Source organism: Conger conger, chromosome 12, assembly GCF_963514075.1.
Source record: "Conger conger chromosome 12, fConCon1.1, whole genome shotgun sequence".
Classification (NCBI taxonomy): Eukaryota; Metazoa; Chordata; class Actinopteri; order Anguilliformes; family Congridae; genus Conger; species Conger conger.
In genome coordinates this window covers 19,593,215-19,611,565 of record NC_083771.1, presented here as the reverse complement: position 1 = coordinate 19,611,565, position 18,351 = coordinate 19,593,215, and the positions used below count along the sequence as shown (strand labels likewise).

The following is an 18,351-nucleotide window of genomic DNA, read 5'->3' as shown; positions in this document are numbered from 1 at the left end:
ACTCACACACACACATACACTCTCTCACTCTCACTCTCACATACACACTCGCACACTCGCACACCCGCACACTCACTCTCGCACACTCACTCTCGCACACTCACTCTCGCACACTCACCCTCGCACACTCACCCTCGCACACTCACCCTCGCACACTCACCCTCGCACACTCACCCTCGCACACTCACCCTCGCACACTCACTCTCGCACACTCACTCTCGCACACTCACTCTCGCACACTCACTCTCGCACACTCACTCTCGCTCTCACACACTCATGCGCTCTCACACACTCATGCGCTCTCACACACGCACACACACTCATGCGCTCTCACACACTCATGCGCTCTCACACACTCATGCGCTCTCACACACTCATGCGCTCTCACACACTCATGCGCTCTCACACACTCATGCGCTCTCACACACGCACACACACTCATGCTCTCTCACACACTCATGCGCTCTCACACACTCATGCGCTCTCACACACTCATGCGCTCTCACACACTCATGCGCTCTCACACACTCATGCGCTCTCACACACTCATGCGCTCTCACACACACACACGCACACACACTCACGGCTCTTGGCGCCCATGTGATGAGAGTGGCCGTGCATCATAGCCACCATGTCGGGGGTGAGGGGGATGGGCATGTTGGCCTCTTTGGGGATGCCTCTGAACAGATCGCTCCGGCCGTTCTCCATGCAGTTCGCGTAGGGCACGGCGTGCCGGCTGTCCATGTAGTACATGATGTAGAAGTTGCACATCTCGTCCTCCGAGGTGCCCCTGAGGAGTGGAAACCAACCAGGCAGACAGTAAAGACACCATCTAACCATCATAAACAGCATGTAAAGGCACAATAGGTACGATTTTTGTATTAAAACATTGTTACTAGACCATTGTAAATCCCTTCCTATCATTGAAAAAGGCTCACTGACATGTTGACTCACCCTCTGCCTGTGTTTATAGTCCTTAAATTCGGGTTTTGAAATATACAGTTGACGGCCTGACACTGTACCAAAACACTGTTTAACTACAATAATTCAAGCTCATTGGTTGAAAATTGGTTCCAATTCCTCAATTGACCATTAGAATTATGAAATTACCTATTGTACCTCATATAATCTGGTGGTGGGGGACAGCAAATGTTTCATGTAGCCATAATTCCCAAAAATGTTTCACACGGCCAGCCACAGCAATGGCGGTGTTTGAGAAGCCACCTCTCTCTCCGAACACGCTCATTCTGATCAGCCCTCAGACACGTCCGCGGAGGGGTGCGGGGGCGAGGTAACCGCGGCGATGCGTCAATGCAGGCACTGGGTGCTGTCATCATCCGCTCGCCATGGCAACCGTAACACAGACACGGGCGCGCGCGCGTGTACTGTACACACGCGGAGAGACACGGGCTCCTCAAACAGAAAGTCATAAAAAATGCAGGCTCCGAGGGGACCAATGGGGAACGGGTCTTCTCTCTCTGCTTGCCGGTGTTTTTACATCTCTGAGCACACACCGCCCCGCAGCCTCGCACGGAGAGAGAGAGAGAGAGAGAGAGAGAGACAGAGAGAGAGAGAGACAGAGAGAGAGAGAGAGAGAGAGAGAGAGAGACAGAGACAGAGAGAGAGAGAGAGAGAGAGAGAGAGAGAGAGAGAGCTGGAGACAGAGAGATAGCTGGAGACAGAGACGCCCCTGGCCCAGGTATGCCTCGGAATCCCACACAAGCGTGGAGAAACAGGGCCCTTCAAATGCGAGGCAAGCGAACCGCAAAACTCCCAAACCCCAACCCACTTCAAAATTAATACACCAATTACACAGGGTTCACAGTGGAGAAGAGGGGTTCATTACACTGACGAAAGATAACATCCTTAGCTGTGTGAAGAAACACAGCTCAACGATATTCGCGTGAAAAGTAAAACACTGCAGCTGGAATAAAATCCACAAAATAACTAACGGTGAGGTAATTGTAATGTGTTGTTGTGACATTGTTTTGTTGTCAACCCGACCGCCCCAAAGTGTACGCGCCTGTTTAACAGAGCAGGAATGAATGCCTCGGTGTCTGCCAGTTTTATACAGCACCAGACGGCCTCTGGAGAGAGGTCTCTGCTCTGTTAGTTCAGTCCATTGCCCCGTTGTCATTTTCCCAAATTAGAGAGAGCTGCAGATAAGGGGCTGCTTCCAAAAACGGTCGTTCCCGCCGCAGTGAACTCGCTCGTTCGCTGGCGGCGGTAAGTAGGCCAGTCCTGAGGCCGAATGCCTCTCGGGGGGGCGGGGGGCAGGGCAGGAACTCAACTCACCCGATGTATGTTGTTGAGGTCTTTCCCTCCCCAGAGAAAACGCATCTGGCGGCAAGTTTGTCTCCGTATCTCACTTCGACTGGACTGCTTGCTGGGTAAAATGCCTGAAATACAGAAAAATAACATACAAAATTAACTGCAAATGCAGAGCACATGCAAAATCAACAAACGTTCCAAAAATTATCTGACTAAATTTAGATGTGAATCCCAGCAAGTGGAATTTATTTAATTATTTAACAGGGTTCACTGCCAAGGTTTTTCTCCCCCACACATGCCCAGTTTGTCAGAAATCTACTTGTCCAAAACAAATGTATTTAAAGCCCAGATGTGGCAACGTCTAACAGTGTATAAATACACAATGCCTGAAATACATTCAACTTACTATTTATTACGCGGTATCATCTGCTTTCGAAAAAAATGTTGGAAATGATTCGATTAGGCATTAGATTAGATTTTGGAACAGAATCAACATCAAAAACGAAATTACTATTGACGTAAATAACAGTGACGGAGAGCGACAGATGGCTAGCTCACCATCGCCTGCCCTGAACGTGCCAACGACGTCACTGTAATCACTGGAGACTCAACATGACAACGTGCTTCACCATCACTCCGTACCATAGTGACAGGAAAATAAATATTTTTCGAGTTATTTAACTGGGACAATGCATACTGAGCAACATTTCAGTGTTCAAATTCATGTCCATGTTGCTCACATTCAAGTAAATGAGTTAGCTAGGTAGTGGGCTAACTTTATCCAAAGTCCCTGGGCAGGTTATAACAAACTAGCAACTCCCCTGTGCCAGCTCGCTGCATTATGGCCTTGCATCAGAGAGGAGTAGACTACAAACGTCATGCTAATATTACCGCAAATAATGTAGCGAGTCTTGTCTACTGTTCATTTACATGTAAAAGAAGCGTTGCCTGTGCTGCATCCCAATTTACTACATCATCGTTGACTCTGGTTTATTTTTATTTTTGGATGTATATACTCCTGTCTCGTGACCTTTTTCTTCTTACATGCAACTCTTTGTCTGTGCTAGCTTGGTGGCGCAAAAACGGCTACTTCAAAAAAAATAATTTTGATCTTCCTCTCAATTGAGTGCTTACATCTGTCTAAATTGGTTCTCCTTTCCACGAGCAAGCAAGTGGCAAGAGATATCATTGAACGCCTTTTAATAATGTCATACATCGCCAAGCTTCATGTTGGAGTGGCACTCAAAATGGCAAAAAACACATACACAAACAACAACGGAAACAGGACAAGGAGACGTTATGTAGCACGTTGCACATTCTTGTATAGATTGTACAGTTGTAATTTCTTCAGAAAAATGACTGGTGTAATATATTGTGAGCACAGAGTAATTTCATGGATGAACTGTGAGCGATGTGATCAAGGAGAGTATTGGGGCGGAGTATTTGCACATTGCTGGAGAGAATTAAGGTAGGTCACTTTGTATTAAATTGAAAAAGTGAGTGCCCTCAGGCCCATGGTATAAAGGATAAAATAACAGTGCACTTTATCAGTGGAGCAAAACTAAATGTGCTTAGCATTGCATATTTGGAAGCGATTATAATGTCGCTGGAAATAGAACTTGGCAAACAGGACAATACATTTTAGATGTGGCGTATATTAGACAAGACTGGTTCAACAATGACTTTAAAGCTTCCGATTCATTGCATTGTAGTGAAGGACAACGTCTCTTGTGGTTGTGGTTCAATACAGGATCAGGTTAACTTATCAAATACAGTACAAGGTAAAGCAAAGGATTGCGTTGAGACTAAAATGGCACTTTGCCATTTTCTTATTTCAGCCACAGCCCTTCAGCAGAAAGACTCCCAAATTCATCTAATGCCGCTCTGCGATCGCGCTTCGACATCTCACAGCAAGACCACACCTTGTTCTACTTTCCTAAACATCGCAAATGGCGGTGCGTCGAATACAAACAAGAGGGTCTGAACCTAGGATTGAGCGCCAGGGGGGTCACGGCAACTCAATGGAGAGGAGGTACTCTATTTCCAGGCAGGGAAAAGCTGACGTTGCTGACGACTGAGCAATAAGGGCTGACTGATGGTGACTGCTCAAAAGACCGAGCGAGAGGAGACGCTGGGAAGAAGGGACTTCCAGTGACAGGGCAGTCTTTACGACGGGTAGAAGCTGTCACTGAAGGCCGAGGGGGGCGGGAGGGCTGGTAGAGGGAGTTTTGTGCCGGAAGGAGCCGGTAAAAATAGCAACCTTCATAGACGCAGTTTCCTTCACCTCTGGTTTCCTCTCATCTGAAAAACCCTCTCCCTAAAAATAAAGGGCACGCCCCACAGCTACGACAAAGCAGACACCTCAAACTCTGGGGAATTGAATGTGACGGCACGGGAGGAAAGCATCGATCGAAATGTCATGTCGTAACGTGCCCGATGTCTATCTGTGACACAGTGACTCACAGAAACCTGACAAACACCAAGAATTGTGTAAAAGGACTCAGAATCTAGCCCACATGTCTCCACGGCCCTGATATTGCCAAAAACCGGCACAGGTTGTGAAATGATTTGTCACGGTAACACTTCTGACGGTGGTGAAATTCAAAAGGCTCACATTCCGGCATATTCCTGAGAAATGTCAAGGAAACAGTAAACCAAGAAGAATCTCACAAAGAAAGAATACTGTCCTTTATATGGACATGTTTTAATCATTTCCCACTCTGTCAACTTAATGTTATAATAAAAAAACAACTTCATTGAAGACGTAGATGTAAAATTGGCAATAAATTGTACAGTGTAACTTCACTACTATAGGAAGATAATGCATTTTCTATATCAACAAAACACAAATAAGGTGAGCACTCTATCCGTGTGCTCTCCCATCTGCAGTCCAACTGCATCAGCAGTTAGATAACATTGTGAAACCATGAACAGTTTTATGAATGAAACTGCAAATGCACAAAAAACATTTCACCCACATTTCTGAAATTCCACTGCCTAATTCTATTTGACCCAATTATAACGGCACAATCCCGGCTTAATCCTAAAAGCAGGCAGCCAATGAAAACAGAGGGCTTAGCACCAGCAAAACCGCGGGCGGCAACACTCAAACGTTACCTCCCGTGGCCCATATGGATCATCGTTAATCTTAAATCTCCATAACCTTCAGCGTTACCGAAACTGCACCGGGACACACGGTGTCCGAGGGCCGTTCAAATTACAACAAGTGTATTTAAAGCAGGCATGTATCCGATACTACAGCCCTCTAGACATGCGCGCACGCTACAGGGAATCGACCAAAGAATGCTGCAATCCAGGAAGGTACATTAAATGATTCTTTTTTTTCTCTATTTGAGGCAGCGACAGCGCTGTGTACACTGTACCCAGGAATCGATAAGGGAGCATGCATTATTCAAACGGACATCAAGGCGCATCTGCTGTGTTCTGGGCGTGGAGACGCGGACTCGTGGCGCTAGAGATAGCTGCTAAGCGACCGTCGGCAGGCAGCGGTCCGCTCGGTCTCTGGATCGTTACTCCCCCGTATCGGAACGGGACACAGGGACGCTCGGTGTCGATAATCCGTCCCGTTGTTTTGGCTTTATGGTCCCGAGCGGCATGTGAGGTCAGCCTGTGTGGGGCGGGGCGGGGGGGGGGGGGGTTGAGGGGCTTCCATGGAGACGGGACTGGGGCAGGCGCTTCATTAAGGCGCATCTTTCTCCCTTCCAGGAGGCCAAGAGGAGGAGGGGGAGGGGAAGGGTCACGCACCACGTGAGAGCTCATCCCCGGCAACAGTTTCCATAGCAACAAGCAGCATCGCGGCGGAGAGCAGCCTTCCCCGGCGACGGTTCCGCAGAGCCATTTGGCGATTTGGCGATCGTCAGAGCGGCTTTCATATCAAGGGCCGCCGGATGGGCGAGCGCTGATCCTCGCTGATAAAGGAGCGCTAAAGTGGCCTCGCTTAACAGCACGGCGTTTGATGTTTTTAAGTGCTCGGTACGAAACGAGCCCTCCGACGGCAGAGCTGCGTCAGACTCATGACCGCGTCTCGCGTTCACGGTCGGGCGACGGTCGGCTCCGACGGTTCACCTGCTGGAGCGCCCGAACTGAGGGGCGAGGCGCGGCTCGTCAAATCAAAGGCGACGCGTCGTACGTCTTTGAAAGCAAGTGGAAATTTACCATGACAATTGTTGTCAAACATAATAATAAGCTAGTGGAAACGTCTCGGACAGCCACGCACGGAGAACAACTAAACTACCTGCGGCAACTGAGGAGACTGTCGTCCAATCAGAGTCCATCTGTCGTCTCGAACCCTATACCCGCTGACGACTTGACCTGCAAATAAATAAATAAATCAATGAATAAAAACACATGTATAATACACTGCACAACGTTGCATAAAACATACGTTTTTGAAAGTGAAGCTGGCGTATAGCTTACCGAGACTGTGTGTATGAGTCCGGAATGCAAATGCATACATGGGGTATGACTGGTAGGAGCAGGCGATGTCAGCATTCGTAACTATTAAAAAAGAAGCGCATTTAAAAATTATTCAAGCTTTCCACCCTGTAACGATTTTATTCTGCAATGGTATTAATGCAACAGTACGTCTGTGTGTGTCTGTCAACAGCTGAATTCAGTGTATTTGGGAACGAAAATCAATTTTTTAATAAATAATTGTTACAAGCACACGCTGGATAAACAGCCGTCAGGGGTACAGGGAAAAAATGAACGGCCTCACAATATTCTGTCAATATCGCTGGAAAAGAATTATGAATAATGGGGTAATCGTCACAAATGACCCCACACTGTTAAACACCCAACTGCTGATGACAAAAGCGGAATGAAGCCCTATGAATGATGGAGAAGAGATCCCACACACCGAGGCTACGCAATCGCTCACCTCCGTCCTCTCTCCCATACGCTAACGATTACACGATGAATCTTTCTGAGAGAACGGTCTGGCAGACTGAACGGAGGACTGCGGAGTTGCACAGGGCCAGAGACGGATATAAACGGAGGGGGAGCTGGATCTTCCCCCAAAGTCAGACTCAGAGAGAGACTAACTGAGCCAAGCTAACCCCCCACCATGTCTTTCAGCTATAAGGGGCAGGGAACCTGATTTAATAAAGACTGAATAATGCGAATGAATAATAACGATTGAATAATAACCCAGTCCTTACCTTTCTTCCCGGGTGGAATGACAGTGTCCACTGACATCATCAGATACATGCCGGCGATGAACGGTTGCCTGGAAACACACATCCATTCATTAAACCAGTCCACCAAGACCTGGCTCAAGCACTCATGGCCAAATGCTTTTGCCCTTTACACCAGGGGGTTTTCAGCCTTTTCTCTTCCAGGGACCCCTGACCACCCTGACTCAAAGACATTGAGGGTGTTTCCCGCAGTGCTGTATAGTTTAGGCAGGCTTAACAAAAAAGGCGCCGCCTCAACTAATGCTGGACGAAGAATGAAAATGGATAAAAGAAAAATATGAAATATGAAATCCGACTGCGTCGCAAGGTGACGTCAAACAGTGGCATTTGGCGGTTTAAAATAACCTAATAATCATAACTCCACAAAATACCAGCATAACCTATGGAAAATTTCAATAGTTATTCAGCTAATTGTTTTCTCATGCCATTGCGTAACTATGCACATCAGCATTTAGCAGTAGTCTAGCGACTAATTAGTGGAGGGAAATTCAACAAAATTGACACACAGACCAGTTTCTCCATCTTCCACACATTCCCCCCGGTCGCCAGTCCATCTCCGCCCCCCGGCCACCTTAACTGAAGAATTTCAGTGGGAAACTCCGAGTAGCCTCAAGGACCCCCAGAGGTCCCTGTCTAAAACCCAGGCTTCACACACACTCTCAGAAATAGAGGTACAATTAGTGCCTAAAAAGGTACAAATGCTGGGGGGGTGCCCTATAGGTACATTAAATTGCACCCCTAGCCAGCTAAATAAAATGAATTTGTACCTTTTTTGCTTGGAAAACACACTCATTTGTACCCAAAGAGAACGTTACTGTACTTTCAGGGTACATTCGGGAAATCTGATCCTGAAAGGACAAAAACGTACCTCCACTGAGAGTGACATCAGTGACACGCCAGCAGATGACTCTCTTATCAACACCGAAATGTAAAACAGAATTGTGGTTTTGTGCGATGACTCATTCTCTGGTGCTGGAGGAGTGTCTAAACGGCGGCGGGCAGACGGGGAACCTGGCGGTGGACGGAGGCTGAGCTCCGGCTCGGAGCGGCAGTGACAGGGGACCCAACGCTGAAACGGTGGGATTCACCGCACGCCGGGAACATCGATTTACCCGACATTTAATCCTCCGCCGGCCTCCTTTGTCAAAACTGACGCATAAGAGCATCACGGAAAACGACACCCGGCGCAAACACAACGAGTGTGACCACACGCACCCGCGGCGGAGCCCGGTGGAAGCGGAGTCGGCCTCCTCGCAAACGCAGCGACATTAAATGCAAGACTGTTTACCACCAGCATCACATCAACCGATAAATCACAATTGCCCTTTGCAGCAAAACACTACGACCGCTTACAACGGCTACCAGTGAGTCACGGATAAGACACACTCGCCCTACCGATACTACCGTTTTCACAGAACGCCACTCCTCACCTCTCCACTCCACTCCTGAAATCGGTACGACCCCCAAGACTCGAGCACTAAAAATCAGACATTCAAACTCTCATCATTGTACCAGGCCCCGGCACACGCGGCGGGAGTGGATGCACAAACTGCACCTTATCGCCTCTGAAGTAACACTTGCCACTGTAAGTATCTATCAATAAACGCGTACCCTGCACTTCCCGGCTCCAGCGAAAAACACCCACGCCGACTGCTCCAGCCACTCGTCATAATGACAAATAGATTTTCGATAATTGTGGCTCCCTGAAGTTCACTCGTATTAATACGGCAGCGCTGTGCTGTCTGCCTCCAGCAGGCCCGCCTCCTCCTCCTCCTCCTCCTCCTCGAGACTCGTTTCACAGCACACTAAAACGCACTGCCCTTATCTCCGCTACCACAAATAGCCTGCATTTTCCCCAGAACAAAATAGCACTTTGAAATATATGCCTCACTGCTCAGCAGACAAAAAAAAAAAAAAAAAAAAAAAAACCTTCATTCATCTCAAGGTAGAACATTGATCAAAAGCTGATGACGCAAAACAATAACGGCCAATGAATCCTTTGGCGCTTTCCTCCAATGGTGGATGAAGAGGAAGCTGTTGGAAAACAAACTACAACTCGAATGGCCGCAGACTTCCTGTGACGGATGTTTTCCTAACTCAGTTCAAATTAACTGGTGCGCAGCAAAGGCAATGATAATGCTTTTCATTTCACTTGTTTTCACACAAAAAAAAAAGATTTTCATTGACTTGCCCAATTAACGGACATACAGTAACGTTAGCATTTTGTTAGCGTTTTGTAAACTGCCTGTGTGTTTTAAAAGACCAGGTCTGGATTGTGTAGGTCCAGCGCTAACCAGTGAGAAACAGACGGCATTTCCCCTCATTAGCACAGCGCAGGGACCGGTGCGATTTGAGCGCTTGGCGTGGATGTAATTAGGGACAGAGAGAGGCTGAGCTGCTGGCAGCAACACAGCCCCTCCCCCTGGGGTACCGGCCACAGAGAAACCAGCCTGTCAGCTCCGGGCCGCCCCCTCCTCCCGCCCCCCAATCATAATCTCCCATGATGAGGCAGCCATGATAATGCAGTGAACTCCCGGCCTTCATCTCCCGCTCGTAAATCAGCGTAATCTGCTCTTCCCCAGGCCCGCCGCGCCAGGCGAGGAGGCAGGAACAAACACTCTGACGCCCGGGTACTCACGGTTTGGAAGTCATCCTTAAGGTGAGTCCTGAGCAGTCTCGATGGTGGTCTGAAAATAGAAAAGTGTTCGATTCAGTGTCACGTCGCAGGTTAGAAACGCGGTCGCTCGTTTAAAAAGAGCAACGCATGAGCTATAAGCGCTCGTTCGCGCCCTCAGACCTGCCGTGCTGCGCTCCATCCATCCCACCAAAGCACACACGGTAGAACCTCCGTGAATGTCGATTAAACATGAAGCCGCACTTCGTTTATTTAACCCGCTCGCACACTAAATGTCAGCAGGTGGCGGTTCTCCGGCGGACTGTGATTAATGTCAAACCCTTTTTTTCCCCAAAGCTGCGGAATCTGAATGGGTCGTTGGGAAACTGGGCTCGCTCCCTGTCCCTGAGGATGGCACAGACCGCTGCCGGGGTCGAGACTGACTGATGGTTTCTGCAGGTCGAGCAGGCTATTCCAGCGGTAATTGCAGGAATGAGAATGGAAAAAGATGCAGGAGAAAGAAAAGGATTTGGAAGAAGCCGGGTTCGGCAGGAGGGAAGGATGATGGATTGATCTCATTCTGCCCGTAGGCCATCCCGGCGCTGCCAGAGAATCCTCCTCCGGACCAGAGGAGGTGGACTGGGAATGTCAGCAACTTTCCTGCTCTTCACACTGGAAAAACATCTGTCTTAACAAGAGTTATAGTCTTAAAACTTAGACTTTCTCAAGTTTTTAAGTGTAAGACTTTCTTTCTTTTTTTTTCCATTTTCAAGTGGAAGTCTTTCCCTGAAATCTGAAATGAATAAAATAGCTGACTTTTTTTTTTTTCATAGAAATACAACAATAGGTCGCTCCTGGAAGAAGTTGCCTTTAGACATCGACTTGGAGGCGGGTCAGCCTGCCAGGTTTTGCAGTGCAGAATGCCAAACCTACACACTGAATCAAAATAAGAGGAAGGAGCATTATGGGTAAGAGCCAAGCCCTGCAACAGGAGCTGCCTCCCCCATACCAGCTCTCAAACATGAGCCCTGTACCCCTCTGCTCTGAACCAGCTCTCAAACACGACCGCTGTACCCCTCTACTCTGAACCAGCTCTCAAACACGACCGCTGTACCCCTCTGCTCTGAACCAGCTCTCAAACACGACCGCTTTACCCCTCTGCTCTGAACCAGCTCTGAAACACGAGCGCTGTACCCCTCTGCTCTGAACCAGCTCTCAAACACGACCGCTGTACCCCTCTACTCTGAACCAGCTCTCAAACACGACCGCTGTACCCCTCTGCTCTGAACCAGCTCTCAAACACGACCGCTTTACCCCTCTGCTCTGAACCAGCTCTGAAACACGAGCGCTGTAACCCTCTGCTCTGAACCAGCTCTCAAACACGACCGCTGTACCCCTCTACTCCTACTCCTTCTCGGTCTCTAACTGCACACACCATCAGGAAGATCCTCATGGTCAGCAAAACTGCTGTTGCAAATTCAACGCAGTTGAACATTATTATTATTTGTATTGCTGTTACCATCATGGCTAATATAATCACTACAGGCATTTATATCAGTAACCACTGTTATCCTTGTCTTTATTATGTAGCCCTGTATACCAAACACACCAAGATATGGCATCAGGAAGCTAATCCTGTTGTGAACTTTCATGCTTTCATCACTGTTGGCAATTTTTTTTATGATGATTAATTAAGGATTAAATTATTATAATTTTTTTATAGACACCACACCACTTTGCTCCCATGCCACAACAGGCTGTTGAGCAAAAGGAAACCCCACAACAAAGGCACAATGCAGCCCTCCAGGAATCAAGTTAAATCGAGGTAAATATTTCACAGCATTTCAATTCAATTCAGTTTTGGTTCAATTCAGATTTCCTAATTGCCAACCACTAAAGGAGGCAGCACATTCCTTGAAAGATGAACCTGCCTACAGTCTCTACGTTTGCCGCTTGGAAGACATTTTGCCCCCCGGTCCCTAACAAGAGAAGCTCATTTACATAGTGAACCATTGTAGTAGCTGATTGAGCTGAGAGGCAAACCTCTGCACTTATGTATCCGCTGACAAAAGTGCTCTTGCGGTGAAGACAAAATTGTCTGGAGCGCACAGAAGCTCGGCAGTTTCCACCCATTAGGATCGCGTTTGAGCGTTTCGAAAAGAGAGGTCGGCACAGAATGGTTCGTTCTGTCCCTCTGTGCCAGTTCACAGAACCGCACTGTGAGGTTGAGAACATAAAAGATAATTACCAGTATTAAGCTGCACCATACATGCAACGGGTGAGAAAAACAATATGAACTTTTATGACTTTTTTGTCTGCAAGCTTGTTAACTTAAAGCTGAATACGTACCTCTGAAAGCAGTGATGTCCCCATAGTGAATTTGCAGCACAAAGTACGTAATTCTCGAGTCACCTCCGACTTTGAAGCCGACATCTAAGAGGAAGAAGAAGACAGGAACAGGAGGGACATTTAATTAAATGCCCAGAGGAAGAGAGATGAGGTGATAGCAAACTCTCATTGGAGAGCAATTACAATTACTCCAGATAAACGCGCGCGGTCGAGTGCAATCCGACGACGTGCTAATTTGGCTTGAAAGATTACCTTTGGGTAACTTTGTGGGCGGGGCGTTTTTCGCCCAAGCGTAGATGATCTTTGCCGCGTCGTCACACGTTCCGTGACTGCCTCCACAGTCCCTGAGAGAGGAAACCATGGAAACCGTTAATGCTGGCCAGGTCTCATCAATAATCCATGTGCTGTAAAAATCTAATTCAAAAATGCACATACCACAGCACAACAACTCATGGCAAGACACTGCGTTGAATAGCTAAAGGTAAGAAATGACGTGATTTTATCACAATTTATCACGATTTATTTTCGGCCTACAGGAGGCACAGACTTGACTCTGTGTTGACGGATGACTTTTGAGAGTAACCTACAGACCTGAGAGCTCGCCAATTAGTCGGCTCATTAACCGCATCTCTACGGCGAGCGCTGAGAGGAAGTGACATCACACTGGCGAGTTACAGGAACATACTAATATGCAGAAACAAGGTGATGACAGTGTAGCTATAATTTCCTTTTTTGTGTCAACCTCACTCCAGATATACTTGGATATACCCTGGGAACAAATGTGCTAAAAATACAACAGCAAATGCTGCATTATTTCACAATGATTTTCTTTCAGCAGCCCATGGAGTATTTGGGTACTGCAGAAGGCTGTCTGATTCGTAGTCACGTGGAATGGCCTATTTCCACATCCCCCGCTGCGCTTCTGGCTTCCTTTGATGCCGGAGGTTTGGGAGTCCCTCTGAACTTTGTGACGGCTTTCACGCTCCAAATGCAAAACGCACTTTTTTTGGGAAACAATTCAACCCCCTGCGGAATTAGCAGGCTTGAATTTCACAGAAAACCGGACGGACGAACGGAGAGCTCAGACAGCAGTATCACGGATGGATAAAAGCATTTTTGAAAATGCTAAAATAGTATAAAAAATAATTCGGTGAAAAAAAAAAAAAAAAAAAAAAGTGTTGTGTTGTTGGATCGTGCTTGGCAATTCCTTTTTAACCTATACCACATAAACAATATTTAGTAATCTCATACCTCATATACTCATGTATATTTCAAATGCAAGGCAGAGGAAAATTTGAAATGCCATGGTACAGTAAGAAAAGTAAATAATATCAATACAAAAGTGGTCATTAACACTGTACATCTCCCACTATTGAAACGGCCACCGTCAGGAGTGGTGCGTCACACTTTAATTTGACGAAGACTCCCTCTCCCCTTCTCAGCACACAGGCTGCAAAACAAGAATCCGGCGTGGGCGGGAGACACGCTCTCCCCATGGGTCAGCGCGGAGAACACCCCAGTCGGCGAAATGGCGGCGGTTGTCATGGCAACAGGCGAGTTCATCTCCGAGAGTCTGACGGAGGCCCTCGCCGCGCGTCCCGGAGAACGCCGAGCGCACCCCGAGAGAGGAGCGCCCCGCCGCCGGCCGCCGCCCCACATGCGCGGGAATGTCGTACCGCCGCTCCGCATGCGTGGGAATGTCGTACCGCCGCTCCACAGGCGCGGGAATGTCGTACCGCCGCTCCACATGCGCGGGAATGTCGTACCGCCGGCCGCCGCTCCGCATGCGCGGGAATGTCGTACCACTGCTCCGCATGCGTGGGAATGTCGTACCGCCGCTCCGCATGCGCGGGAATGTCGTACCGCCGCTCCGCATGCGTGGGAATGTCGTACCGCCGGCCGCCGCTCCGCATGCGCGGGAATGTCGTACCGCCGGCCTCCGCTCCGCATGCGCGGGAATGTCGTACCGCCGGCCGCCGCTCCACAGGCGCGGGAATGTCGTACCGCCGCTCCGCATGCGCGGGAATGTCGTACCGCCGCTCCGCATGCGCGGGAATGTCGTACCGCCGCTCCGCATGCGCGGGAATGTCGTACCGCCAGCCGCCGCTCCACAACCGCAGGCGAGCGCCCGTTTCACAACGGCTCTTTATCGCCATTGTTTTTGGCCTCGCGGCGTCATATTCACAGGCAATAAAGCGCTCCTTCCAATCGCTGGCTCGCCATTAGATTTCCTAATGCATTTATTCAACGAATCTCATAAAATGTGCCCGATACAGAATGAAATCTCACACCGATCCAAAGTTGTTCCTCCTCAGTCTGTCGTGACTCAAACAGCACATGAATTCAGGCACACATTTTTCCATCTAGCACAGTATGACCATATGGGGTACAAAAATTATAAGTTTATATATGCAGTTCCTTAGAGGATTGTTTCTTTTTGTTGTTCTCACACAAGCCAAACAATTACACTGCTGGAAAAAAAAAGCCTGCTGAATTTAAACACCAGAGGCTGTTAGGAACACTTCGCACCATGTAACCAGAGACCTTAAAGGTACAATAGGTAAGATTTTTACATTACATTGTTACAAGACCATTGTAAATCCCTTCCTATCATTGAAAAAGGCTCACTGACATGTTGACTCAACCACTGCCTGTGTATATAGTCCTTAAATTCCGGTTTCAAAATATACAGTTCACTCTGTACCGAAACATTGTATAACTGTACAATAATTCAAGCTCATTGGATGAAAATGTGTTCTCAATGCCACAGCCAATGGCGTTTCAACGTCAGTGCATTTACAGAGAAGGAGGAGGGGTAAACAATGTTGTGGTTAGATATCCGAAATTACCTATTGTACTTTTAACTGAAACCTGGGTCAAATACGTTTTGGATTCAAATAATACTTTTCTGTGCATGTCTGATCTTGCCTGGTGCAACTGAGGCAACCAAGAGGACCAGAAGGCAGAGTTTGCGCTTTTTTGAGAGCATTTCATAGGTTCCAAGACACCAGACAAGCTCAGTAAAGCGCAGAAATGCATTTGAATCCAGAACGATGACGTATGGGACGCCGGTCCGGTTGAAACCGGCAGCGGTGGAACGTACCAGAAGCCGGTGGTGGAGTAGGGCGTCCTGCAGCCGTAGAGGAGCATATGGTGGGCTGTGTCCATGGTGGCATGGGGCATGAAGTCCACTAGGAGGGCAGAGAACACACCACAGTTAAAGGAGCCATTTCCTGTATGCTATCACACAGAGCCTTACAGTACACTCTCAGGCATGAAGTCCACTAGGAGGGGAGGGAACACACCACGGTTAAAGGAGCCATTTCCTGTATGCTATCACACAGAGCCTCATACACTCTCAGGCATGAAGTGCAAGGTGGAAGTACAATTTCCTTCTTCAAGGACCAAATTTCCCAAATGTACCCTGAAAGTACAGCAATGTTCTCTTTGGGTACAAATTAGCCCGGGCAGGGAATCAAACCGGCAACCCTCTGACTGCCAGACGACTGCTCTTACTGCCTGAGCCATGTCGCCCATCCCCTTTCCAAGGGGAAAAAGGCACAACTTAATTATATATTGCTGGCTAGGGGTACAATATTATTTACTTGCAGTATAGGGTACCCCAGCAATAAGCATTTGTACCTTTTTAGGCACTTTTTAGGCAGGGAGTGTAACCCTGCTAATCCAGTCCCCTAAATGTGTGATGATTGTATTTCACAGGCATTCTGTTAGCCTGCACTAACGAGCATCGCTGCGCTACAATCTCCAAACAGCTTTATTTTATTGTTTCAAGATCTGTTTCTGGTGAGCATCCCAGTTCCAAGACTAAATTAAACAAACAAAACGGCGTCTCGGACAAATAACATGCAAATAAAACACAACGGGAGAGGCTTAAAAATGCAAAATTGTGTTACAAAATATCCATATATTTAAATGGCTTTGCTATGCTACTCAATCAGGCAGGCATTAACAAATGTGCCCAGTGCCCAGGTTGAGAGGGGGAGGGGGGAGAGCGCGTCTTGACAGACAGATAGCCAATACGCTTTCCATATGAAAGTGACTGACACCTCCGGGGCCAAACTCGCCTTCCCAGAACATCTCATCTGGAACATGAATTATGCATGAGCCTTTCTAACAGCAGGGTGTGTGTGTGTGTGTGTGTGTGTGTGTGTTTCCATTCATCAGAGCTTTAGTGGGGAGGGCTTTCCCCCCCCAACCCCCCATCTCATGTTTCCTTAATGCCGCATCGCTCCCACACGCTCCCACAACAACACGTCTCCTATTTTTAAAAATCGCTTCTCTTTTCATTTATTTATTTAGGATTTTATTTGTACTATTTTTAAATGTCAGTCCATTGTACGCAGGCTGTTCGTAGAGTCCATTTCTGAATTCACGCCAAACCGTCCGCCCTCGAAAAAAAAAAAAATTCAAAATAAAAACGGCTTCTCACACTGTGAGCTCCAGCCGTGGTTTCCCGCTGCACAGATCGCTGCCGACAGGACCCTGCAATTAGCGGGAGAATGTTCCGGCATTAATCACTGCCGGGAAGAGGCCCGTTCCCAGGCACACGGGAGACCATACGGAGAGAGTGGAGACGGTGCTCCGACCCCATCTCCTATCTCCCAGCATCCTCTGCTGCCAGAGAACACAACGCTACCGATTCTATCGCCCTGTCAAGGGCTTGCTCTGTCTGAAGCGGTCTCACGGGGCACGAAAAACGTCCTTTAAAGAAAAAGTACTGTAGTGTAAAACACCTGGCATAACTCGAGTTATGAAACAGAACTGAGTTTGAGAGTCTGAGAACACAGATATTAAAGGGGGAAGCTGTCACACGCCGAATCAATACACGCTCACTGCTAGAAACGTGGGCGTATCGACCATTTGTTCTCCATTAAAAGTTGGCAAGATTCAGCCAAAGTTTCCGTCAAACTGGGTCTTCTAATGCGAAGGCGTACAACTCCGGTCCTGGAGGGCCGGTCTGATTGCGGGTTTTTATTCCAACCGATCACCTTAGGTTTATTTCTCTGACGTCTCTAAATGATGCTGGTTCCCTCCTGCACTTGAGCACAGTGACATCACAGAAACACTCGCACGCTGCAGCTGCAGCATTCACAAAGTGACGTCTCAAGACACGGGCTAAATAATTCAGTAATTAAGAGCAAAGTCGGCACAAAATCTCAAAACGGATCGGCTCAATGTGAGAACGACGCTCGAATGCGAGAACTGTCAAGCAGGCTTATCACAAATCCCAAACCTTTACAAAAAAAAAAAAAAACCACACACATAATATACATGGTTGCACTCTTGATTTGGTGTGAGGTAATTAACATGGAGAAAATGGGAGAGCTACGCTTTTGACTGCACTGGGACTTATTAGAGAGTAAATTATTCATCCATACTCAAAATAAATCAAACACAGCCATCAGCATTATTACAATAATCCCTTGTAAGTAATTTACAGAATTTAATCAAAATGTGCTTTCTACTAGGAGAACCAATACCCTTCAACACACTCCTTAGGGGTCTCCCTGGGTGCACGGATGGTAATTGCCTAAAAGATGCAAGAGGAAAATCTTTGATATTAAGGCAGGCGAAAGACCCAGGACACATCTGCATTGTGCTTGAATATGGAGGATATTATAGCTTAATGTTGCTGTCTAAGCTATCCCCCCCCGCCCCCCGCCCCCCGCCCAGTCTAAAAACAACTGCTATCGGTTTCATCCAACTCGGCCCTGTTCAAGTGAAGAGGGAGGGAGGGAGGGAGTGGAAGTGAGAGGAAGAGAAGGAGCGAGGGAGTGGGAGTGAGAGAGAGAGAGATGGAGAGGAGTGCACAGGGAGTGGCGAAACAGAGGAGAGAAGAAGAGCAGAGGGGAGAAGCTTTCACAGAGCGGTGTAAGTGGG

The 18,351-nt window shown here is 47.8% G+C and overlaps 1 protein-coding gene across 3 annotated transcripts in view; it reads right to left on the bottom strand.

Annotated features, from left to right (window-relative positions):
* pam (peptidylglycine alpha-amidating monooxygenase) overlaps positions 1-18,351 on the bottom strand; it is an 83,664-nt gene that overhangs the window by 35,012 nt on the left and 30,301 nt on the right. For all 3 annotated transcript variants that reach the window (XM_061262279.1, XM_061262278.1, XM_061262280.1), the window contains 9 exons: positions 15,554-15,641; positions 12,703-12,794; positions 12,451-12,534; positions 10,126-10,174; positions 7,452-7,519; positions 6,709-6,789; positions 6,527-6,603; positions 2,296-2,399; positions 585-790 (listed from right to left, as the gene is read on the bottom strand). In XM_061262279.1, the coding sequence (XP_061118263.1) occupies positions 585-790; positions 2,296-2,399; positions 6,527-6,603; positions 6,709-6,789; positions 7,452-7,519; positions 10,126-10,174; positions 12,451-12,534; positions 12,703-12,794; positions 15,554-15,641 (849 nt within the window). The remainder of the gene's footprint in view (positions 1-584; positions 791-2,295; positions 2,400-6,526; positions 6,604-6,708; positions 6,790-7,451; positions 7,520-10,125; positions 10,175-12,450; positions 12,535-12,702; positions 12,795-15,553; positions 15,642-18,351) is intronic.